Source organism: Sorex araneus, chromosome 11, assembly GCF_027595985.1.
Source record: "Sorex araneus isolate mSorAra2 chromosome 11, mSorAra2.pri, whole genome shotgun sequence".
Classification (NCBI taxonomy): domain Eukaryota; kingdom Metazoa; phylum Chordata; class Mammalia; order Eulipotyphla; family Soricidae; genus Sorex; species Sorex araneus.
Window position 1 is genome coordinate 48,265,361 of NC_073312.1, and position 27,263 is coordinate 48,292,623.

At 40.7% G+C, this 27,263-nt stretch overlaps 1 protein-coding gene across 2 annotated transcripts in view; it reads right to left on the reverse strand.

The window, feature by feature from the left end:
* CLTCL1 (clathrin heavy chain like 1) overlaps positions 1-27,263 on the reverse strand; it is an 87,836-nt gene that overhangs the window by 44,111 nt on the left and 16,462 nt on the right. For both annotated transcript variants that reach the window (XM_055119577.1, XM_004607471.2), the window contains exons 3-7: positions 20,549-20,817; positions 14,403-14,564; positions 11,779-11,892; positions 4,189-4,362; positions 1,481-1,678 (exon numbers count right to left, since the gene is read on the reverse strand). In XM_055119577.1, the coding sequence (XP_054975552.1) occupies positions 1,481-1,678; positions 4,189-4,362; positions 11,779-11,892; positions 14,403-14,564; positions 20,549-20,817 (917 nt within the window). The remainder of the gene's footprint in view (positions 1-1,480; positions 1,679-4,188; positions 4,363-11,778; positions 11,893-14,402; positions 14,565-20,548; positions 20,818-27,263) is intronic.

Sequence of the window (27,263 nt, forward strand, 5' to 3'; positions counted from 1 at the left end):
AGAGGTCTACACTGAATTTTCAAGGACAAAAAGTACTATAACAAGGCAATGAATTTTGTCATCAGTAATAACCACAAGTACATGGATCTTGGTCCTATGAGCACTTGAGTTAAAATCTTTCTTCTTTCTTATCATGTTGTAATATGACTAGGCTTCTAAATCTGTCAAGTAATAATGAGATTCTACCACCATGTTATTCAAATTCAAAATAGTCAAAGTATCAGATTTTACCAGAAGACAAGAAATTTTCTCAGAAGACAGGAAATCATTTGTTCATAAGCATTATTTGAAAGAAAAAAAATCATTTAAGGGGCAATTTGAGTCTTTACTTAGAAGCAGACGCAGGCTCAGAACACTATTCTATTGAAATAAATATTTTAAAATGCTTTAAATGGCAATGTTTGTACTATATAAGATTAGAGAAAGTCCAGAATAGAAAGTTGACTGCATAAAGTTAAATTATCTGTTAAATTGAGAAGTTAGGTAAGAAATATATTAATATGAGACTAACACCCAAGGACAGTAGAGACAAGGGCCAGAAAGATTGCTCCATGGTTGAAAGCCTGCCTTATGAGTTAAGGCAGCTGGGATAGAAAAAGGGATCACTAAGTCAGTGATGGTTGGAGGGATCACTCAGGATGGGAGATGTGTGCTGAAAGTAGATACGGGACCAAACATGATGGGCTCTCACTATCTGTATTGCAAATCATAATGCCCATAAGTAGAGAGAGGATAAGAGGGAAATCGTCTGCCATAGAGCAGGGGTAGGGGTGGAGAGGGATACTGGGAACATTGGTGGTGGACACTGGTGGAGGGACAGCTGTTCTATCATTGTATGATTGAAACTTAAACATGAAAGTTTTATGACTGTAGCTCATAGTGATTCAATAAAAAAAGATGTATGTACATAGACAAAAACTACTAGAGAATGAAAAGGAGTATGTCATTGTAAAAGATTGGGATTTTTATCTTTTCCTCCTTCCAAAACAAATTATCACCCCAGCAACAAGTGTTTATGGAGCCTAGCACTATACTATATACACCATACAAAGCATAACTATAAAGACATACATAATATACATATATGACACAGTCCCTGCCAATTATAGAGGCTAAGATTATATTGTCAATGGTAGCACTGCAGCACTGTTGTCCTGTTGTTTATCGATTTGCTTGAGCAGGCACCAGTAATGTCTCCATTGTGAGACTTGTTACTGTTTTTGGCATATTGAATAAGCCAGGGGTAGCTTGCCAGGCTTTGCCGTGCAGATGGGACACTCTCGGTACCTTGCTGGGCTCTCTGAGAGGGACAGAGGAATCGAACCTGGGTCAGACGCATGCAAGACAAACGCCTCCATGGTATAAATGGTATAAATTTTAAAGCTAAAACTACAGAAGGCTAAGATATTCCACATTAATAGTGAAATGTTTTTATGATTTATTTCACTGAGAATGGTGCATAGTATTTAAGTGTCATTACCTTTGGTGCAGATGCCGCTACTTTGGCTGCCTCAGCATAGCTCCCCTGTGCAAACAGGGCACCAAATTTTCTCACAAATAACTCCTCTGCCCCAGCTAGATTACTACGAATGGCCAAACGGAGACCAAGGTCTGGATTCTGAAGCACGTTGGTTGCATAATTCACAATATTGTCTTCCTCAACACAAACTGAAAGCACCTATAAGAACCAACAAGTCAGACTGATTCAGCCTAGTAAAAACTTCATACATGCACATTGTCACATGCTGCTTACAGAAATTAGAACATTATCAAAATTCTAAGGTTCATGCTAAGTATGCCTAAACGGTGACCCTAACAATTACAGGATGTGAGGGGACCAAATGTCTAAAGGTAACACTGTGTTCCACAGCTGTAGTACAGCTACAGTAGTGCAGCTGTAGCAGGGCATTCTACATAGTTGTTTAAAAAAACATAAAAATATCTAGTGATAAAAATATTAAATTTATTTTATTTAATATTTAAATACTGGGGCGGGAGCGATAGCACAGCGGGGAGGGCGTTTGCCTTGCACGCAGCGGACCCGGGTTCGATTCCCAGCATCCCATATCGTCCCCTGAGCACCTCCAGTAGTAATTCCTGAGTGCAGAGCCAGGAATAACCCCTGAGCATCGCTGGGTGTGACCCAAAAAGCAAATAATAATAAAATAAATGCAAAATGCATCTTTTTTTTTTTTTGCTTTTTGGGTCACACCCAGCGATGCTCAGGGGGTTACTCCTGGCTTTGCATTCAGGAATTACTCCTGGCAGTGCTTGGGAGACCATATGGGATGCTGGGGATTGAACCCGGGTCGGCCGCGTGCAAGGCAAATGCCCTACCCGCTGTGCTATTGCTCCGGCCCGCAAAATGCATCTTTTAAAAAATATTTAAATACTAATTTTTAAATATTAAATTAAACATTAAATCACACTGATTAGTGATTCATGAGCTCAGGATGACAGTTATGTAAAAATGATATGTTTGGGGCCAGAGTAGTAATACAATGAGTAGGGCACGTGTCTTGCATACAGCCAATCCAGGTTTAATTCCTAGCATCCCAAATGATCCTCTCAGCCCCAACAAGAAGTGATCCCTGGACATAGGGCCAGAAGTAAGCCCAGAGCACTACCAAATGTCGTCCCAAAAATAAATTTAAAAAGTTGTGTTTGTATGGAATTGATAATTTTTTTAAACTTCTTTATGAAAGCACAATTTTAATTACTAGTTGTGGAAGTAACACCTTCCAGTGGTCAGGGGGTAACCAGGCGATACTTGCTGACTATGATATGCTGGGGTTCAAACCCAGGGCCTCACACATGTATGTGGCTTTACCAGTTGAGCCACATTCTGGCTCCAATTTCTCTCTCCCTTTCCCCCTTCATTCCTCTCTCTCCTTTTCTTTCTCCCTTTCTTTACATTCTCTCCTTTTTTTCTCTCCCTCCTCTCCCTTCCTCACTTCCTTTCATTTTTTTGGAAGTCATATCTGTGATGCTTGGAGGGACTATGTGGTAAAAGTGTCAAAACCAGTAAAACATGTGGCAGTACTTTTAAACTTTTTTAGAAACTTATTTTTTGGGGGCCACACCTAATAGTGCTGAGGGCTTACTCTGGGTTTTGAGCTCAGGGATCACTCTAGTGGTGCCCAAGGATCATGTGCAGTGCACGGATCAGGTCCAGGTTGGCTGCATGCAAGACAAGAGTCCTACATATTATACTAACTCTCTGACCAATGCCAGTACTTTGATTCATCTCCCTGGCCCTCAAACTTTCTTCGTTGTTTTTGTTTTTGGGCCACACCAAGTGATGCTCAGGGGTTACTCCTGGTCTATGCTTAGGAATCACTCCAGGTGGTGCTCAGGGAACCATATGGAATACTGGGGATCGAACATGGGTGGGCCACATGCAAGGAAAGCACCTTACCCACTGTACTCTCTCCAACTCTTAAATTTTCTTTTTTTAAAAAACTATTTTTTAAAACTCTGCATGTCAAGATCTTTTAGTAGCACAATATCTATTTTTAAATTCCTCATTAACGAACATGTGCATGTCTAATAATGTTAAGAATGTTTTAGAATCACTACAAAAAGTTCCATATAGGAAGAAAGCTGCTCTCTTCTCAGAACTGATCCTGTTTAATAATAGTGCTGGCAGGGGGGCTGGAGCAATAGCACAGCGGGTAGGGCGTTTGTCTTGCACTCGGCTGAACCGGGTTCAATTCCTAGCATCCCATATGGTCCCCTGAGCACCGCCAGGAGAAATTCCTGAGTGTAGAGCCAGGAGTAACCCCTGTGCATCGCCAGGTGTGACCCAAAAAGCAAAAAAAAATATAATAGTGCTGGCTGGGAAAGATAGTACAGGTGATCAGGTAGCTTGCTTGCATGTGGTCCTTTTGGTCTCCAGCACTGCATATGACCCCCCACCCCACCAAACACACACACACAAGCACAGCTAGATGTCACTTTCAAGCACAGATCTAGAAACAGCCCCTTAGCATTGTAAGATGTAGTTAACACCTTCACCACCACCCCCCAGAAAAGAGAAAGTAATAGTGCTAAATGAGAGGAGAGGCAATATGTTATGAAGAAAGGAAAATTAATAATGAGTTCATTTTACTTGATTGCTTAAGAAGAAGGATAAGGTAAGTTCTCAGTCCCCAGTGAATGCAACAAATAAGAGATCTAAGTACAAACCTGTCCCTTTTTGTTGACACCAATAATTCCAGAGGTAGGTTCATGTGGAGCAGTAACAAAGATTGTATCAGCACTAATACGGTTCATGTAAATGCACGCCCCAGACTCTAGGTCATACATATGAAGATAGCCGTACTTTGTGATCAAGTAAATGACACCATGCTTTGCTCCAATCTATAACAAGAGAAGAATAGATAAAGTTAGGAGACAGAAAGCAGTCCTGCATTCTTAGTGATTACTTATTATTGGTGGATGCAGTGCCTACCTGTCATAGATATCAAGTTGACTATAATCTTTATACATGAATAAATAGTTTTAAAGCCAATAGTTTGTCACAATGATTTAATTTAAAAAGGCAGAAAAATAAATCCAATAGTTTGCCTATTAGTCTAAATAAAGGTCCAAGGAAACCAGGCTACTCCATCAACCTTTTAGGTATGACTGAATCTTCTCTAGCTTAACAAATCTTTAAAAGTAGCTGCAAGTTCAAAACACAAAGATAAAGTTCTGGATAAATATCTCAAATACTGGAGCTGGAGAGTGGGTAAGGAGCTTTCCTTGCACACGGCTGATCTGGGTTCAATCCCTAACATCCCATCCCCAAGCACTATCAGGAGTGATTTCTTAGTGCTGAGCCAGGAGTAACTGGCTCCAACCCCCTGCCCCCAAATCTCAAAAATAATGTTCATGTTTTAGTTTGATACCACTTATTAACCTTTGACCCTTGCCAAGTGCTATCAACTCTTACAGAGAAATATTTAACACACAGTAAATTCTGATGAAATAGAAGAAAAAGAAATGATCAATCAGACCATTATAAAATTTATAGTAATTTTATTACCTTTTTATTTTTGGGTAATACCCAGTGATATTCAGGAATTACTCCTAGTTATATGTTCAGTAATCACTCCTGATAGTGCTTGGGGGAACAAACATACGCAATGCCAGGGATTGAAGCTGGGTCAGCTGCATGCAAGGCAAGTACCCTATTCCCTACACAATCTCTCCAGCCCCCAAACTTACAGTATTTTAACTTAAATTTAGGTTTTTTTTTTTTTTGGTTCGGGGCTATACCTAGCAGTGCTTAGGGCTTACTTCTTGCTCTGCACTCAGGGATCACTCCTAGTGGGCCTTGGGGGAACCATATGGATTGAACCCAGGCTGGCCTGGATTGAACCCAGGTCAGCCACATGCAAGGTTATCTGCTATACTATTCTCCAGACTCTCCCTGCTTTTTATTTTTAATTGAATCACCGTGAGATAGAGTTACAAAGCTGATTATGGTCAGTTTCAGTCATATAGTATTCCAACACCCATCCTTCCACCAGTGTATTTTTCACACCATCAATGTCCCCTATTTTCCTCCAGATACCCTCCCCTCAGCCTGTCTCTATCGCAGGCACTTTACTACTTTCTCTCTCTCTTTCTCTGTCTCTGTTTCTCTCTTCCTACTGGGGCATTATGGTTTGAAAGACCATGAAAGGCTACCATGTTTGTTCCTTTATCTGTTTAGCACGCAGTTCTTATCCAGAATGATCATTTCCAACTATCTTTGTCATGGTGGTCCCTTCTCTATCCCAACTGCCTTCTACCCCAGCACTGGAAGCAGAGACTAAATATTAGGGAGAAGCAAATCAAAACAACAATAAGATATCATCTCACACCACAGAGATTGGCACACATCAAAAAGAACAAGAGTAATCAATGCTGAGTGGATGCAGGGAGAAAGGGACTCTTCTTCATTGTTGGTGGGAATGCCAACTGATGCAGCCTTTATGGAAAACAATATGGCATTCCTCAGAAAGCTAGAAATTGAGCTTCCATGATAAAATAGTCTTTTCCTTATTTTTTCTACTTGCACTTTGATTTTAGCCTTTATGTAATTATCAGCTTCAATTTGTCTCTTCTTGTACTATCTTTTAAGTTTCTTTGCTTTGGGGTGCAGGTAGTTTACACTTGAAGTTCTAAACTTACTTTCTCTCTTTCATTTTTTTTTCTTTTTTCTTTTTTTCTTTTTGGGTCATACCCGGCAATGCACAGGTGTTACTCCTGGCTCTGCACTCAGGAATTACTCCTGGTGGTGCTCAGGGGACCATATGGGATGCTGGAAATTGAATCCAGTTTGGCCGCGTGCAAGGCAAATGCCCATCCGCTGTGCTGTTGCTCCAGCCCCTCATTTTTTTTTTCTAATTTGAGACTAATCCACTGTACTATCTCTCCAGCCCCAAACTTAAAACATTTGTCTTACACATGGCTGACCTGGATTTGATTCCTCTACCCCTCTCAGAGAGCCCGGCAAACTACCGAGAGTATCCCGCCCGCATGGCAGAGCCTGGCAAGCTCCCCTCGGCATCAAGAGTTCAGTATGTCCTGAATCCATAAAGTAAAGGCAGAATCCACCATGATATTGAAGCTAACAGCACCTTCAAGGATGAAACACCATTGACCAAGCAAGTGGAAACAAATATAAACAAATGGGATTACATTAAATTTAGAAGCTTCTGCACCTCAAAAGAAATAGTGACCAAAATACAAAAAGAGCCCACAGAATGGGAAAAATTATTTACCCAGGGTCTGGAGCGATAGTACAGCGGGTAGGGCATTTGCCTTGCATGCAGCCAACCTGGGTTCGATTCTCAGCATCCCATATGGTCTCCTGAGCACTGCCAGGAGTAATTCCTGAGTGCAAAGCCAGGAGTAACCCCTGTATATCTCCAGGTGTGACCCAAAAAGCAAAAAAAAAAGAAAGAAAGAAGAAAAAAATTATTTACCCAATAACCATCAGATAGGGGCTTAATATCCAGGACATACAAGACACTGATAGAACTTTACAAGGAAAAATAATCTCCAACTCCATCAAAAAATGGGGAAAGAAATGAACATAAACTTCCTCAAAAAAAAAGAAATTCAAATGACCAAAAGGCATATGAAAAAATGCTCTATATCGCTAATCATCAGAGAGATGCAAATCAGAACAACAATGAGATATCATTTCACACCACAGAAACTGGCACACATCAAAAAGAACAAGAACAACTAGTGCTGGTACAGATATGGGGAGAAAGGGATTCTTATTCTTTGTTGGTGGGAATGCCAAGTGGTCCAGCCTTTTTGGAAAACAATATGGACATTCCTTCCAAAATCAGAAATTGAGCTCCCTTATGACCTAGCAATACCACTTCTGGGAATATATCCCAGAGATGCAAAAAAAAAATACAGTAGAAATGACATCTGTACTTGTATGTTTACTGCAGCACTATTTACAATAGCAAGAATCTGGAAAAAACCCAAATTCCTGAGAACAGAATACTGGGTAAAGAAACTTTGGTACATCTACATAATGGAATACTATGCATCTGTGTTAGAAAAGATGAAATCATGAAATTTGCATATAACTGGATGGACATGGAAAGTATCATGCTAAGTGAAATTAGTCAGAAAAAGAGGGATAGACATAGAATGACTACACTCATTTGTGGAATATAAAGTAACATACTGGGACTGGAGCAATAGCACAGTGGGTAGGGCGTTTGTCTTACACATGGCTGACCTGGATTTGATTCCTCTACCCCTCTCAGAGAGCCCGGCAAACTACCGAGAGTATCCCGCCCGCATGGCAGAGCCTGGCAAGCTCCCCGCGGCATACTCTATATGCCCAAAACAGTAACAACAAGTCTCACAATGGAGAGGTTATGGTGCCCACTGGAGCAAATCCATGAACAACTGGACAACAGTGCTACAGTGCTACAAAGTAACATAATCGGAGACTGACACCTAAGGACAGTTGAAATAAGGTTCAGGAGGATCACACTATGGCTTGGAAGCTGATCTCACATGCTGGGGGAAAAGGCAGCTGGGGTAAAAAATGGACCACTGTGTAAATGATGGTTGCAGAGATTCCTCGGGATGGGAGATACATGCTGAAAGTAGACTATGGACTAAACATGGTGGCCTCTTAGTACCTGTATTGCAAACCATAATACCCAAAAGGAGAGAGAGAGAGTAAGAGGGAAAGTGCCTGCCGAGAGGCAGGAGGTCAGAAGGAGTGCGGGTGGCGAGAGGGATACTGGGAACATTGGTGGTGGAGAATGGGCACTGGTGGAGGGATGGGTGCTTGATCATTGTATGACTGAAATGTAATCATGAAAGTTTGTAAGTCTGTAACTGTATCTCACTATGATTCAATAAAAATAAATAAATAGATAAAAGAGTTCAGTCTGCGAATACTTCAATATAATTTCATGTTTCCCCCATTTTATGAATTTCATGAATATCTGTCTGTGAGTGGGGTTTCCTGCTTTTTATAGGAGACATCTGCACTGCCAAGACTGAGTGGTTGGGATGGCAAGTGATATTTGACAAGGTGAAAGAGGACATGAATATTATAGAAACCAGAGTGCTTTAGGTCCAGGAATGGCAAGACCAGCAATAAGAATGATTTCCAACTGTGGATAAGTCTACTAGATATGACTTTAAAATTTAAAAATTTTTAAAAAATTAAATCATAGTCAGGTAATTACAATGTTGTTGATGATTGGGTTTCAGTTATATAATGTTCCAACATCCATCCCTTCACCAGTGTACATTTCCTATCACCAATGTTCCCAGTTTCCCTCCTCCCCTTCCCCGCCCTCTCACTTGCGTCTGTTCCTGTCCCTCTCTTTTCTTTAAGCATTATGGTTTATAATACAGATACTGAAGGGTTATCATATATATTCCTTTAGCTACTTTCAACACTCAGTTCTTGTGCAGAGTGTTTAACTACCAGACCTTTCTTCTGTAGGCAAGAGAGTGAGTGACCTTTACCCCCACATACTTGAAATGTCCTATTCTCTTTGTGTTTTCCTTGCAGTTCTTTTGGTTCCCTATTTTCCTATCCCCCGCCCCTTGAAGTCTAGCTGGTTTTCAGAGATTTTATGGTTACAAAATATAAAATAATAACTTTTATCAAAAGATTGTTTGTGGCTATAGGGAATACTTTCTTTTCCATTTTCCACCATCATGGCTCAACCCTCCTGACAGCAGATATATATACATACATACACACATGTATATATATATATATTTTAATTTTTTAATTAGTGAATCACCGTGAGGGTACAGTTACAGATTTATACATTTTTGTGCTCATGTTTCCCCCATACAAAGTTCGAGAACCTTTCCCTTCACCAGTGCCCATTCTCCACCACCAGTAAACCCAGCATCCCTCCCACCCTCCCCAGTCCCGTCTCCCCCCACCCCAAACTGCCACTATGGCAGGGTATTCCCTTTCATTCTCTTTCTCTGATTAGGTGTTGTGGTTTGCAATAAAGGTGTTGAGCGGCCATTGTAATACACATATGTATATATATTTTTTAATTTTATTGAATCACCATGAGATAGTTACAAGCTTTCATGTTTGGGTTACAATCACACAATGATCAAACACCCAACTCTGTACCAGTGCACATTCCCCACCACCAATATCCTCGGTATACACCCCTTGCCCACCCTCCCCCTGCCTCCATGGTAGACAATATTCCCCATACTCTCTCTCTACTTTTGGGCATTATGGCTTGCAACAGACGCTGAGGGGTCATCATGTTTGGTCCATTATCTACTTTCGGCACACATCTCCCATCCCGACTGATTCCTCCAGCCATCTTTTTCTTAGTGATCCCTTCTCTATTCCATCTGCCTTCTCCCCTCCGCTCATGAAGCAGGCTTCCATCAATCCCCCTGGCCATTGTATCTACTATCCTTGGTGTCAGATTCATGTGATGTTATTCTATACTGCACAAATGAGTGCAGTACTTCTATGTCTGTCCCTTTCTTTCTAACTCATTTCACTTAGCATGATACTCTCCCTGTCTATCCATTTATAAGCAAATTTCATGACTTCATCTCTCTTAACAGCTACATAGTATTCCACTGTGTAGATGTACCAAAGTTTCTTTAACCAGTCATCTGTTCTAGGGCACTAGGGTTGTTTCCAGATTTTGGCTACTGAGAACAGTGCTGCAATGAACATATAGGTACAGTTATCATTTCTACTGTGCTTTTTTGCATCATCGGGATATATTCCCAGAAGTGGTATTGTGGGGTCATATGGAAGCTCAATTTATGGTTTCTGAAGGACAGTCCATATTGTTTTCCAGAAAGGCTGGACCAGTTGGCATTCCCACCAACAGTGAAAGAGCGTTCCTTTTCCCCCACATCCATGCCAGCACTGGTTGCTTTTGTTCTTTTGAATGTGTGCCAGTCTCTGTGGTGTGAGATGATATCTCATTGTTGTTTTGATTTGCATCTCCCTCATGACTAGCGATGTGGAGCATTTTTTCATGTACCTTTTGGCCATTTGTATTTCCTTTTTGAGGAAACTTCTGTTAATTTCTTCTCCCCATTTTTTGATGAGGTTGGAGGTTTTTTCTTGTACAATTCTACTAGTGTCTTGTATATCCTGGGTATTAATCCCTATCAGACAGGTACTGGGTAAATATTCTTTCCCATTCTGTGGTCTCTTTCTGTATTTTGGTCACTGTTTCTTTTGAAGTGCAGAAACTTCTTATTTTGATGTAGTCCCATTTGTTTATGTTTGCTTCCACTTGTATGGTCAATGCTGTTTCATCCTTAAAGATGACAGCAGATATTTTTATAAGACAGAAATAAAAGTGAATTTCACTTAGAAGGAAAAAAACTTGCATTCTTTGATGATGTGCCTGTTTTAAGAAATCTAGCTTAAAGAAATGCTCATAAACACAGAGAATAAAGAAAATAGTGAAGCCAACATAAATCTGTACCCGGGTTCGATTCCCAGCATCCCATATTGTCCCCTGAGCACCTCCAGGAGTAATTCCTGAGTGCAGAGCCAGGAGTAACCCCTGTGCATCGCCAGGTGTGACCCAAAAAGCAAAAACAAAACAAAACAAACAACATACATCTATAGTACATCTTTAAAAACAATTGTTTTGGGGCAAGAGAGGTTAAACAGAGAGTAAGACACTTGTCTTGTATGCAAGTGACCTAGATTTGATCCCTAGTATTACATATGGTCTCCAAAGCATCATAGGATTGATCCTTGAGTGCAGAGCCAAGAGTATGTCCTAAACCCAAGTGGGTGTAGCTCCAAAATGAAAAACAAAAAATTGGGGCTGAAGAGATAGTGCAGGGGTTATGGCCATCCTGGGTTTCATATTCTACATCTCATATGGTTCTCCAAGCACTGCCAGGAGTAATTCCTGAGTGCAGAGCTAGGAGTAACTCATCAGCATTGCTAGTTGTGCCCCCCACCGCAAGTTTATTCCATGTAATATTCACAAAGACTATATAAAAACTTACAAAAAGATCTATTAAGGTATTAAAAAAAGTAAAAGGAGAATAGAATAGGGACTGAAAAGAGAGCTCTTTTGGAAAACATTCTGTTTGTAGAAAAGAAAAGCTCCCTATTGCAAGTGAAAAATATGACCTAGAAGAAAAATCTCTATATCAACTTTTTTTGTGTCCTAATATGTGTTCAGTCCTGGCAACTTCTGAAGCACAGGAGATCTACTTTTCTACTCCACCTGACATTCCTAAATCATTTAAACCAGTCAGCGAGCTGCACATTCATACCTGCATAGCTACTGGGAAATCAGTCTGAGCCTCAGGAGGGAAAAACACATCCACAGCTTTCTTTACAAAAGGCTGGTTTCCTGCTGCAGGCTGTCCAACTTCGATTATGTGTAACTAGAAAAGAAAATCTACGTCAATCCAAAGAAATATATTCTATGGTAGAGTAATGCTGAGTAATGAACACTGGTGGAGTTGTAAATTCATGGCTTTGTAAAGGTAATAAAACTTACTTTGAAATAAAACTTTTTGTATTCAAACTAAACCAGATAAAACTATATTGGGATGTTTATATTATTATTATTTTGCTTGTTTTCTGGGAAACAGTTTGCAGTGCTTAGGCCTTACTCCTGGTTCTGGACTCAGGGATCACTCCTAATAGGGCTCAGGGAACCATATGGGGTACCAGGGATTGAACCCATGTTGGCTGCATGTAAGACAAGTGTCCTACAGACTGTACTATCTCTCTGGCCCCCATATTAGTATGACAGAAAGAATAAATGCTAGGAGATCTGAGACATATAATTCTATCACATAGGGAAGTCACTTTCCTCAGTGGGCTTCAGTGCCCATGAAATAAGGAGTTCTAACAAGGATCTGCTGTCTTCTCCAGCTCCATTTTTCTATTCTACTAGACAAAGCTCAGGCTAATACTAGTCAAAGAGATGACAAGATATGATCATTAATGTCAAACTGACAAGAGAGATAAGCATGGCAAAGGCCTGAATATTTCCAATACTATATTGTGGGGAATGAAGTGTTCAGAACATTTTTTGGGGACCATACCTAGCAGTACTCAAGAACAACTACCAGCTTAGTGCCTAACCATGCTGGGGATAGAATGTGAGCCTCCTGCATGCAAAACATATGCTACAATTCATTAATTTGGGGAGAAAAAGGGTGTAGGGAAAATATGCAAGAATCTCTGGAGAACTGGGAGGCATGAGTATGGACAAAGGACATTCTTATGAATAAGGACATACATAGGGACATTCTTAGATTTAAAAGAAAAATCTCAAGTTTCTTTCAGTTACTGAAAGAGTTGGGCATCTAAAATAAGCCTAGAAAAAATTATGGGAAGTAGATCAAAGATATGAAACAGTTGGAGGGGTAACTTAGTACAGGAAATGGATGAGTGTACACTTAAGAGGACAATCTAGGTTTGACCTGGCAATGAGAAGGGTGAGGCAAGCAGAAGACAAACACTGGAAGACTGGCTAGAAGGGGGTAAGGCTAATGCAGCCAGAGAGAAAGGTTATATTATAGATTAATGAGGGAGATTTAAAATCCTAGAACATGGGTATTCTGGATAAATGGTACCACTATAGCATTGTCGTCCAGTTGTTCATCTATTTGTTTAAGCGGGTACCAGTGACGTCTCTATTGTGAGACTTGTTACTGTTTTTGGCATACCGAATACACCACAGGTAGCTTGCCAGGCTCTGCTGTGTGGGTGGGATACTCTTGGGCTCTCTGAGAGGGACAGAGGAATTGAACCCAAGTTGGCCTCATGCAAGACAAATGCCCTACCAGCTGTACTATCGCTCTAGCCCCGCAAAATCATAATTTCAAGGAAACAGTTAGAAAGTATACTAGGACAAGGTTTTGAAGCAGCTCTAAGAAAGCAACACAACCCTGGTGGAACCCAGATCTCTCCAACATCCCAACACCATGAGCTTTTTTTTTTTTTTTTTGCGTTTTTGGGTCACACGCGGCATTGCACAGGGGTCACTCCTGGCTCTGCACTCAGGAATTACTCCTGGCGGTGCTCAGGGGACCATATGGGATGCTGGGAATCGAACCCAGGTCGGCTGCATGCAAGGCAAATGCCCTACCCGCTGTGCTAGTGCTCCAGCCTCCAACACCATGAGCTTTTAAGCCTCTTTCCATACATTATCCAAGACAACCCTGCTAGACAAGCACTGTCAATGCCTCCAAGTCTAATGAAACTCATCTTGTACCCAGGACACAACTTTTTTCTGTAACTCTCCTGGAACTCTGGCAGTCTGATATAAGAGCTATCCAATCTTGGGTAAGAATGAGATGCAGTGGGTTTTTACAACATTCCAAATGGTGTTTGAGGGTCCAGCGTGATAGTACAATGAGGAAGGGGCTGGCCTTGTACACAGCTGGCCTGAGTTCGATCCCTGGCATCACATATAGTTTACTGAGCACCTCAAGGAGTGATTCCTGAGTGCAGAGCCAGGAGTAACCCTTGAGCACCACCAGGTGTGGCCCCAAAACAAATATAAAACAACCTCCTCCTCCCCCCCCCACAAACTGGTGTCTGAGAGCAAAAACTGTGCCTTGATTATTTCATAGTTTCAGTATCTATGCCAGACTGTCAAAGGAAATTTTAAGGAATAAGGAATCAGTTAATTATCAGCTGAATTCAGGTAAGTTTATATAACAACTGGTTACAGTCCCAATATGTACATCAGGTGAGTAGTTCTGAAATTTCAAGGGCCTTCATTTTCACAAGAAGTAACTGCAGGCTATTCCCCATTCCAATTATAAGTTGGCTACAAAACATCAGTTAAGCAGCTACCAATTACACTTGCACAGTCTCCTATAAACCTGTATAGTTTGCTTTTCTGGGAGAGTAAATAAGGTGGAGTATATCTTACCTTGCCTCCTGTGGGATTTCGTACAGCAAAGCAGAAAAGCGTGGCAGGCTTGGCATTCCCTTCAGCCTTGAACTCTGCAAAAGCAGCAGCATGGCCTTCAATAGGTTGTGAAACCTTCCTATCCACGGAATAGAGCTGCATTGCCCCAACCACACGGTTTTGCTAAGAAAAGAGATTTTTCAGTAAAAGGAAAAGAGATGCAAACAATTGTTTAAAAAACATGTCTAAAAGGAAAGTCTCGTATAAAGATTTAAGTTCTATAATAACATCTTTTTGCTATTAGAAGGTATAACATAAATGAATTTGATATGGAATAGGCTATAAACACTAGCCTCTAAGGTAGTAAAACAGATATACGGTTTTCAACCATTTTGCAATCATGGATCAGCACCAATTAGTTGTCTGAGAATCACCAGTGGGGTTTTCCCGAGACCTCCTGAGCACAACTTGGGAGTCCCTGTCCCCCCCTAAAAAGGCAGAGAATATGAATCAGCAATAAAGCCTAGAGTCCTCATGTGTGAAGCCACGGGTTTAACTCAGCAGAGCAAAAACAAAGGGAGATAGCGCAAAGGTTTATAGTGCATGCTTTGTATTTTGAAGTCCTGGGTCAGTGATAGAGGTTATGCCTCGCATTTTTTTTTCTTTTTGGGTCACGCCTGGCAATGCACAGGGGTTACTCCTGGCTTTGCACTCAGGAATTACTCCTGGCGGTGCTCAGAGGACCATATGGGATGCTGGGAATCAAACCTGGGTTGGCCGAGTGCAAGGCAAACACCCAATCCACTGTGCTATCGCTCCAACCCCACCACTTTTTTTTTTAATAATGTAGGAGCACTGCTATTTATTCAGCCATTGATTAAGCTGACTGAATTGGGCATCAACTCCACATTACTTTTTAAAAAATTTTTAAAATTTTATGTTAGTTCACAAAGTTTGATTACATTCAATATTCAAACACCAATCCCACCACTATTACACCTTCCCACCACCAAATTCAGTATGTTTCCATCCCAAACCCCAATCCCCGTCCCAAAACATTACTGAAATAATATATTTTGTATTGTCTGTTATGAAGAACTGTTGAACATGCTTACAAAAAAGTGTTCATATAGGAAACAATGTGAAGGTTCTTCTATTTCGGCAGGAGCCATTAAGACATTCTACAGGATATCACTAACATGTTGTTAAAGTTCGGGTGATGTGAATTTTGGTATATACATTTGAAAATATGTATATATGCATATATATACACATATATTTCCCTCTATGATTTGTTGCCTACTATCTGAACCCCATCAAATGTAGTGTGGTAATTATGGAGAATTGGTAGGGAGTGCTTTATGATGTGTCACGTGGCTGCGTGGTCCAGGAATATGTTGACTCATATGTGAGGCTTGGCCCCAGCGTGTGGGGAATGGCCTTGAGCGTGGTGGTAGTTGGGTTGTGGAGATTTTCGGCTGCCAGAACTGGGTCCCTTGAGGCAGAGGGCTCTCAACTGCCCCCCTCTGGAGTGCCCCATGTGAAAACAACCTGGTACGGAGTCCTGTGGCATGGTTATGGGGGCCTCATGTTATGCTCTCTTTTGGGAGAAGCAGTCGTGTGATCTGGATGGTGTATGCCTCACTTTGTGATCCCTGAGTTCAACCTCCAAAACCATACACAAAAGAAAAGATAGGTAAAAGAATACACATTTAACCAAAAAAATGACACACACACACACACACACGCACAAGCCCATGACAAGAATTTCAGAATCATTAATCAACTAAAAAATTGCAAGTCACATCAGCAGTAAGGAATTATCTACCATAATATTGAAATAATTTTTTGTGTGTGTGCCAGGGATTTGAATCCAGGACCTTACAAGTACAAGACATTACCTCAGAATACATCCCCTTTTATTGTTTATACTTTTGTTAAAAAGTTGTTGAAATAAGAGTATCTAATCTATATAATGGAAATACTAAGACAAAATAAACTCTGGAGGAGCCGGAGAGATAGTATAACTGGTAGCAGTGATTGTCTTGCACAAGGAGGCCTGGGCTTAATCCCAAGCACCCCAAAATAGTCTCCAAGTCTTCTAGGAGTGATCCCAGAGGGTGGAGCAGGGAAGGTGGGAGAGGAGACAGAGAGAGAGAGAAAGAAAGAAGGAGGGAGAGAGGGACAGAGAAAGGGGGGAGGGGAAGAGAGAAATTTATTCCAGCCAGAAAACTATATGGTCTCCTAAACATCACTTGGAATAGCACCCGTGCATGGAGCTAGAAATAGAACCCAAGCTCCACTGAGTTTGGTTCAAAAACTAAGAATAAAAAGGAGGGGCACTGGAAAGAAAGTATAGTAGGCTGGATACTTGCCTTGCATGTGCCAGACCTGGTTCAATCACTGACACCCCATGTGATTTTCTGAGTTCCGCCAGGAGTGATCCCTGAGCATGGCTGGATGGGCCTCCTACCCATCCCCCCAATAAAGATCAATGTGCTTCTTTTGTTGACTGGTTATTTTTATTTTTATTTAAATACTGTTTTTTATTTTTATTATTATTATTTTTTTGCTTTTTGGGTCACACCCGGCAATGCACAGGGACGCACATATTTTTTCTTCCCCTTTCCACCTCTGGGACATCAATTATGAATATTATGGTCCATTTGATGGCATTCCATAGATATACAAAATGATTTGGGGGTTCGGGGATGGAGAGCTTCCAAATGGTGCTCAGGAGGCCCAGGAACACCACCAGTAACTCTCAACCAACTAAGCAGGCGATTCAATGCAAGAGCCCAAGAATGTTGGTGGAGGGATGGGTACTCGATCATTGTATGACTGAATTTTTTTTCTTTTTGGATCACACTTGGTGATACACAGGGGTTACTCCTGTCTCTGAACTCAGGAATTACCCATGGTGGTGCTCAGGGGTCCATATAGGATGCTGGGAATTGAATCGGGTCGGTGGCGTGTAAGGCAAATGTGCTATTGCTCCAGCCCCTGTATGACTGAAACTTAATCATGAAAGTTGTAACTGTATTTCACAGTGATTCGATCATAAAATTTTTTTTTTAAAAAAGAGCTCAAGAATGTGATACTATTTGGGCCCTACATGGTGCCTTACCCACTTTACTCACTCTCTGGCCCCTAGTCTTTTCTACTGAGTACAAACTGTTTCTTTGCATATCATAAATTTTTGTTGAAAAATATACATTTCTGGGCCAGAGAGATAGTTCAGGGGTTAAAGTTCTTGCATGCAGAGGATTCTAGTTCAATCTCTAGCACCATTGCCGGATACAGCCCTGGAGTCTTCTGTGCACCACTGCAGTAGTCCAGGTGACTCTATTACAAAGGGCTCTTGCATCATGACAGCCTCCGGCTCTCATAGTGAATTGTTGGCCAATAACCACTGGAACAAATTCTCAGGTCCCCCAAGCATGATTCAGAGACTGCTCTCTAAAAAGAATACTGTATACCTTAAAGGATACAACATAACAACTCTGAAAAAGATACTTCTCTTCCCTAGGTTTACTGTGCTATTTACCTTGGGCTTCTGAGATTATTCTATAAAAACTGTATTCTTTGTTAGATGAGATGACGAGCTCTACTAAACTTGGTGATGAGTTAATGATTTGAAAGAAATTCCCTGGGGCTGGAGTGATAGTACAGCGGGTAGGGCTGTTGCCTTGCACGCAGCTGATTTGGGTTTGATCGCCAGGATCCCATACTGCCAGGAGTAATTCTGAGTGCAGAGCCAGGAGTAACCATGCCAGTTGTGACCCAAAAATAGGTGGGGAGGGGATAAGAAATTTCTTAAATACCTGAATTTCAGCCTTTACTTTGAGGTATGTGTGTGTGTGTGTGTGTGTGTGTGTGTGTGTGTGTGACTGTAGACATGCATTCAGTGTTCCAGCTGAAAAAAAAGTGAAAAAAAGTGAAACTGAAAAGTTTCAACTTTTGAAACTTCACATGCTTCTTTTTTTTTAATTTATTATTTTTATTAGTGAATCACCTTGAGGGTACAATTAAAGATTTACATATTTTCATTGTATTTCAGTCATACAATGCTTGAGTACCCATCCCTCCACCAGTGCCCATTCTCCACCACCAATGATGATCCTAATATCCCCTCTCACCGCCCCACCCCCCCACCCTGCCTCTGTGGCAGGGCATTCCCTTTTGTTCTCTCTCTCCTTTTGGGTGTTGTGGTTTGCAACAGAGGTACTGAGTGGCCATCGTGTTCAATCTATAGTCTACTTTCAGCATGAAGCTCCCATCCCAAGCAGGTCCTCCAACCACACTTTACTTGGTGTTCCATTCTCTATCTGAGCTGCCTTTTCCCCTTGCATATGAGGCTGGCTTCCAAGGCGTGAAGCAAACCTCCTGGTACTTATTTCTACCATTCTTCGGTGTTAGTCTCCCCAAAACTTCGAATGCTTCCTGCAGAAAGCTTCAAGGTTAGTTAGAGAAGAGCTGTCAAAACTTTCTTGATCATGTGCACAGTCCAACGTATGAATATGGCTGTCTAGATTCCCAAGAATATCTTCAAGTTTTTCTTTATAAATTTTAATTAGAATTCTTAAAGTTTTTTAAAAAAATGTTTAAGCTTCCTTAAAGACTGATATCTCAGGCAGCCACAGAAGCTGATAGTTTGTCACGAGTATCCCACAATATAATCATATACAAATGAACAAGATGGAGTAGATGTGGTCCCAAACAATCCCTCCAGCCTTGTCCCTTTAGCTTTTTTATTAATATACTCTAAAGGTACCAACCATAGTGATGGTCCTAGACTCTCCAAAAGAGCATTGTCTTCCATTCCTGTGCCTTTCAGAGTTTCCTCCCAAAGTGTACTTTGATAGCTGGCAAGTTCAGTTTACAGGTCTCTTCTGTTAAGGCTTTCCTTGAAATTTTGGATTGTTTTGGGCAACAGCCAGCAGGGCTTGTGGGATGTTTCTGGCACTGCTCAGGGAACCATGCAAAGCATGCACTCCAGCTCACTGAACTCTCCTTCTCTTTATCTGGTCTTTTCCTTGACTTATGATACTCTCTCCATGGCTCCTATTATACTCTTCAACTATTTGACATTCATTAAGTGAATCTCTGTTTTGTTTTGGGGCCACAACTGACAATGCTCAGAGTAACTCCTGGTAATACACTCAAAAATTATCCCTGGCAGTGCTCGGGGACCATATGGGATGCTGAGGATCGAACCCAGGAGGTTTGCATGCAAGGCAAATGCCCTATCTGCTGCACTATCTTTCCAACCCTTAGTTCCAGAATCTTGCAGCCAGCCATCCCTTCCCCATGAGGAACTGAAAAGACCACTCAATGGTCAGGTTTGATTAATAAATTTCTATAATGCTAGTACCAAATATCCTGTAATATTCAAGTATCTAATGACTGCAATAGCCGGGATAAATTAAAAAAGTGAAGAAGTCAAAACGTTACTGCTTTCAATATAAAGGGACATAGGTTAGTCTAAGCCCTTAAAATCTAGACTCAGGGCTGGAGCAATAGCACAGCGGGTAGGGCATTTGCCTTGCACTCGGCAGACCTGGGTTCGATTCCCAGCATCCCATATGGTTCCCTGAGGACTGGCAGGGGTGATTCCTGAGTGCAGAGCCAGAAGTAACCCCTGTGCATCGCCAGGTGTGACCCAAAAAAGAAAAAAAAACTAACCTCCAAATTTCTTTTTATGAAACTCAAATTTTCAAGCAGTTCTAAAAAAATTTCTCAAAAAAATAACACTGTATCAGAAATAACTTAAGTATGAGCACAACAATCTGATGCAACACAGTAGTTAATAGTCCAGATAAAAATTAGAATTTTTTTTTTGCTTTGCTTTTTGGGCTACACTCAGCTTGTTCTGGGGTTACTTCTGGTGGGCTTGGGAGACCATATGGGATGCCAGGGATCAAACCCGGGTTGGCCAAATGCAAGGCAAATACCCCTACCCACTATATTATCACTTTGGCCCCTGAGTTAGAACCCTTATTTGATCCAAAGTTTATATTTTTTTGTGATAATCTCTTTCAGTTACCAATTTCAGCAACCTATTTCTTTCATTCCTGTGACTATTTCTTCTGCCTAACATCTATACAAATCTTAATATTAGATTTGTGAATTCTGTCAGAGGCCCCTGATAGCAGCCAAAAGCTTACCTGTGCTGAAATGCCAACAAGGAGCAACCACTTCTGGTACTCATCAGTCCGGTAGTGGATCATCTGGCATCCTGCAAGACTGGCATGTCTATCAAACATCTTGATAGGCTGTGAGTCACCTTCCATACTCCAGTGGTAGACAGTGGTCTCAGTAACCAGGGCTACAGTGTTCACAGAGACCCATTTCCAGAAAATCACCTCTTCTGCCATAGTATGAGCCTTCATTTTACTCTTCATCTCAATATTAAAGATTTGAAGTGTCTTCCCAGCTAGTTATTGATGTAATAAGATTAAAAAATAAATTAAGAATCTTAAATTCAAATTCTTACACTCTTATATCTGAATCTTTTATGAGTATTACTTTTTTCTTTTTTGCTTTTTTGGGTCATACCCGCAATGCTCAGGGGTTACTCCTGGCTTTGTAATCAGGAATTACTCCTGGAAGTGCTCAGAGTACCATATGAGATGCCGAGGATCAAACCCAAGTTGGCCGCATGCAAGGCAAATGCCCTACCTGCTGTACCATTACTCCAGCCCTTGATATTACTTTAAAGTTGTAATTCTGGCTAATATGGCTAGTAAGCATATGAAATGTGCTTCAACAAGACATTTAAATTATTAAATGTTTACATCTATTTAACTTAAATTTAAACAGTAAACAGTCCAATAAGATAATGCAGTCCTAGACAAAGGGCTCTGGCATCACCTGTGACTAAAGACCCATTTTTGCAGCTCCAATAGTATAGTGGGGTAGGATAATATTGATATCTATGATATTGATATCTAGGATGATTAAGATATCTATTAATTTTAATTTAATAAAAATTAAAATTAACATAAAATACAACTTTCCTCTAAGATCAGAAGCAAGAAGAGTATTATTTCTCTCACCACTTCTACTTGACATTGCATTAGATTTCCTAGCCAGGCCAATATGCAATATATATATATATATATATAAAGACCAAAACTGTCAGAAATAAACTGCCTTTATTCACAGACAACATAATCTTCTTGAAGGAAACCTTGAGTCAGGGAGACAATACATGCAAGAATGTGCTGACCTGAGTTCAATCCCTGGCACTGAATGGCCTCTGAGCATCTCCAAGTGTAGCACTGGCAGCCCTAGAAGACCACAAGGTCTGAAAAGCACCACTTCCTTAGGACCTCAAACTGAACTGCTAGTTGTGTGGGTTGAGTATCACAGCAATGATTCCAAGAACCCCTGAATATTATTTAATACGTTCCCCCAAACATATAAAAGAATAAAAATAATTCACCTAAATATGATAGCACAGCGGTAGGGTGTTTGCCTTGCATGCAGCCAACCCGGGTTCGATTCCTCCGCCCCTCTCAGAGAGCCCAGCAAGTTACCGAGAATATCTCACCCGCATGGCAGAGCCTGACAAGCTACCCGTGGCATATTTGATATGCCAAAACCAGTAACAAGTCTCATGATGGAGACATTACTGGTGCCCACTCGAGCAAATCGATGAGCAATGGGATGACAGTGACAGTGACAAGAGAAAACACAGCAATGTAGAATATGACACAAAAAGCTCTAAAGTATACAGAAAACAAATCATAAAATTATTCTTATCACTAAATATATTATTAAATTTAAATGAATTAGTATTAAATGTAAATGAAGAGGTAGTACAGCAGGTAAGGTGTTTGCCTTGCATGCGGCAGGACATGGGTTTAATTCTCAACATCCCATATGGTCCTCCAAGTATGGCCAGGAGTAATTCTGAGTATAGAGCCAGGAGTAACCCCTGGCCATCACCAGGTATGGTCCAAAAACCAGGAAAAAATTAAAAATGTATTAAACCCCACAATTAAAAGACTGAGATTAGCAGAAAGGCAATAAAAAATGGCTATATGTTGTGTACAAGAGTGTGAGTTCAAACTGTTGGTGCGCGATATATGTGTTCAGTAGATGAGTTACCTCCCCACCCCTTCTGGCAAAGGCACCAATGAAGGAACAAGGGAATGAAGGAATGGGGCCACAGGCTGGTTGGTAATCAGTGATCCTTTATTTCATGCTTACTTCTCTCTTACAGTGTAGTTATATGGAAATCAAGAAGGTGGAAGTATACATAGGTGGGTTTGAACATTATTACCATAAGCAGATGTAAAGCTCCTCCTTCAGGGAAGTTTTTCTACAAGATTAACTCAAGGACAAAATCTCATCTTGGGGTTCAGCACTCAGGATTACTAGGAGATCCACTCAAGAGTAGGATTCTATCTAAGGGCAGGATTCTATCTAAGGGCATATTGCTTTCTCCTTTCCTTAGCTAGTAATCCACTTACTTCTAGTTATTTTGTATGAACACAGTAAGAGGTATATAAGATAAAAGGTTGGCTCTTCTTGGTGACATCTTGCTCCATATCCCAGACTACAATCCTCAGGCCTGGTTAGTCTTTCCTAACCCCAGCAGGGCCCATCAGTTACTTCTTTTTAGGTCATGACAGTTTGTTCCATGACCATTAACTTATTATATTGTTTATAGTGCTTATCTTGTCCCTTTTCAATGCCAGGGTAGCTTACAGCTTGCCTTGGCAATAAATCCCTTGTTGGGCCCCTCTTTTTGGGAGTTTTAGAAAGTAATGGCAACTAAGGCTTAAGTCAAGTAAATATGATGGATGCCCAGGAGTAAATATTATTTGGAGTCAATTAACTCCCATGTAGCATTAACTGTTTTCCTGTGTCTATACAAAAAAGGACATTGCTAATACATGCAAAGAACATGAAGGAAAGAGAAAAGCTATATAGGATTATTTGTGCCTGATGGAATTGAGTATGCCTCAGGAGCACTGTGGTAGGAGCAATTCAATAAACCTAAGCTCCCTGCAGGAGGGGCAAGGACAAACCAATGTTATCCAATACAAGAAGCTCATTTTAGATCCAATCACTGTCATCCTGTTGCTCATCGATTTGTTTGAGCGGGCACCAGTAACGTCTCTCATTGTGAGACTTACTGTTACTGTTTTTGGCATATCCAATACGCCACGGGTAGCTTGCCAGGCTCTGCCATGGGGGCGTGATACTCTCATTAATAGCTTGCCGGACTCTCCAAGAGGGGTGGAGGAATCGAACACGGGTCGGCCGCCTGAAAGGTGAATGCCCTACCACTGTGCTACCGCTCCAGCCCGTTGCAAGGATAGAAAAATATATTTCATGTAAATAGTAAACCAAAGAGATTGGGGGGAGTGCAGGGCCAGAAGTCAGAGAGAAATTAGTGGGGGTAAGGACCTTGCCTTACATGCAGTATACCCAGGTTGGATGTCTGGCACCATATATGGTCCCCTGAGTACCAATAGTAGTGATTCCTGAGTTCAGAGCCAGGAATATACCCTGAGCACAGCTGGGCCCAAAAACAAAAATAAGCAAGCAAACAAAAAATATGAGCAAGGGTAGCTAATATCAGAAAAAATAAACGTTAAGTTAGAGATTACAAGAAACAAGCACATCATACTTGGTGAAATAATCTACCAATTATATGACAAATACTACAAGATTCCACTTATATTAACTAATGTAGTCAAAAATCACAGGAATAAAAAGTAGAATGGTGTTTACCAGGAAGTGAGAGGAAGAGTGAGAAGTTATTAATGAATATCAAGTTTTATTTTTAAAATTTCAATTCTGTAAGAATAAAGTATTTTGGAGATAGGTGGTAATGATGGCTGTACAACATGACAAATAAACTAAAGATCACGGAGTAATACACTTTCTTTTTGCCTTGCACACGGTCAAATATCTCTCCAGCCATAGTTATGCATTTTTAAATGGCTAAGATGAGGGGCTGGAGACGTAGTACAGTGGGTAGGCATTTGCTTTGCATATGGATGTACCAGGTTAGATTCCTGGCATCCCATATAGTCCCCTGAGCACCACCAGAAGTAATTCCTGAGTGCAGAAATAGAAGTAACCCCTGAGCATCACCATGTGTGGCCCCTCCAAAAAGGAAAAAATTGATAAATTTTATGTAATAAAGTATCTAGCTACAATTTAAAACATTAAAACACTGAAAAGGTAGTATATTGCCACACTCTAATAAAAATATTAGGAAGAAATAGAATTTTGAAAACTGCTGATTAATTCAATCCTACATCTTTGGCATGTCATCCAAGAACAAAACGTATATTCTTTTCCAGCATATCTGAGATATAATTCTAGGATATGCCATATGACAGACAGATCAGTATTTCTTGAAATGGGCAATACCTCCCCACCCTCTGCCTCCACAACACACACACAAGAACAGTTCAGGGAAATAATAATAGCCTTAAGTGCAACTGAGAAAAAAAGGTCAAAGTCAGCAAGCAAAATAAAATGGGAAGTTTCTGTATTAGACTATAAAACAACCACACAACATAAGGACTGGAAAGATAGTAGAGTGGGTAGGGCATTTGCCTTGCATATGGCTGACTTGGATTCAATACCCAGTATCCCATATGGTTCCCTAAGCATGGACAGGAGTGATCCCTGAGCACAGAGCCAGGAATAAGCTGAGTGTGCTCCAAAAAAAAAAAAAAAAAAGAAAAAGAAAAAGAAAAAGAAAAAGAAAAGAAAAGAAAAGAAAAAGAAAGAAAAAGACAAAATGACATTTAGAAATATGTAAAGGAAAAAAATAATCTATAAAAAAATCTACAACTAGGATAGATAAGTTTTGTTTGGTTTTTGGTTCTGGACCACACCTAGTGCTTATTCTTGGTTCTGCACTCAGGGATTACTCCTGGAGGAGTTGGGGGTAGGGAGGGGAGTCTCTGGAGACATAGTACAGTGGGTAGGACATTTGCCTTGCATGCAGCTGACCTGGATTCAATCTCTGGCACCCTGTAGGGTGCATAGCACGAATCCCACCAGGTTTGATCCCTGAGCTCAGAGCCAGGAGTAAGACCTAAGTATCCCAAGTATGTCCAAAAACAAACAAACAAACAAACAAAGAAATTTACTTAGGCTGGAAAGAGAAAGTTCAAAGGATTGAGAATATGATATCATGGAAGAGGACATGGTTGACTCCCGGCAGAATCTTCTGAGTACCATCAGGAGTGAACCCTGAGCACTAAGTAGGCTCCAAACACAACTAGGTATCACCTAAAAGTCCCCTCCTCTCCGAAAGAACTGCTTGCTAGAGGTACAAAATATTTAGCATCATAGAAGTTTGACACCACACAGGGGTACTATCTCACTATCTCTCCATTTCTACCTACCTGAGCCAAAGCAAAACTGTTGGGCTGGATCAAAATGAGCCTCAATTTTATCTCTAAATTTTAAGGGGGAAGGGACCAGAAACATAGTACAGTGGGTTGGGTGCCTGTTTTGCACTGACCTGCCTGGGTTCGATCCCCAGCATATGGTCTCCCAAGCTCCACCAGGAGTGATTCCTGAACTCGGAGCCAGGAGTAACCCTTGAGCAAGTTAGGTGTGGCCCAAAAGCCAAAAAATTAATCAAACTAAAGGGGCGGGATGTGAATTTGTAAAAAATAAACACATGTTCAAAGGGTAATATATCATAATAAAAATAGGAATGGCAAACTGTGCTAGCAATGAAAAGTCAGAAAATTTTTTCTATATAAGGATATATAAGATCTCTACCCATATTTGTTAAGTTTTGTTTTCACAAACATTTACACATATTTTATATATATTTATATATAATTTGGTTTCATGTGTATATATACCTAGATATACATATGTATACATACATATACACATATGTATATTTATATATACAATGCATATTTATGCATGTATATTTGTATATATATGCGTGTGTGTGTTTGCCTGTGTATGGAATAAGCCTTGAGCACATTTAGAGCTTACTCATGGTTCTGTACTCAGGGAAACATATGGCGTGCTGGGGATCGAACACAAATCAGCTGCATATAAGGCAAGTGCCTTAACCCAGTCTGTACACAAAATTTAAAAAAAATCATAGCTTGGGGGCCAAATGACAGTACAGTGGGTAGGGAACTTGCCTCAGACATAGTTGACTCACTGTCAATTCTTGGCATCCCATATCATCCCCCAAACCCTGCTAGGAGTGATCCCTGAGCAAAGTGTCAGGAGTTTACCCTGAGCACCTCTAGCCCCCAAATCCGAAACAAAACAAGACCGAAAAATCATAGCTTGGAGACTGTACTGGAGAAGACAAGTAATGGGGGTCAGAATGATAGTACAGTGTGTATGGTGTTTCCCTTGCACGTGGCCAACCCAGATTCAATCCCAGGCATCCCGATGGTCCTCTAAAAACTGCCAGGAGTAATTTCTGAGTGCAAATCCAGGAGTAATCCTTAAACAATGCCAGGTATAACAAAAAAATTGATAATAGTTTAGGATAAAAAATAGTTACTGATGCCTAAGTTAGGGTATTAACTTCTATTAAAATGACAAGCATGAGCTGGGGACTGCAGAGGTAGTATAGCAGTTAAGGCACTTCCTTTCACATGGCCAATCCAGGTTCAGTCCCCGGCACCTTGTATGTATTATATATCACAGTATTTCAAATAAACAGACTAATACTAAGCAAAATATATGAGTAAAATGATGAGGAACAACTAAGAAATATGAGAGATTCTTTTATTTGTTTTTGGGCCACATCTGGTGATGCTCAGCTTCCTCCTGGCTCTGCACTTACGAATTAGTCCTGGGAGGCTCAGGGACCATATGAAATGCTGGACTGAACCCAAATCAGCCGCATATATT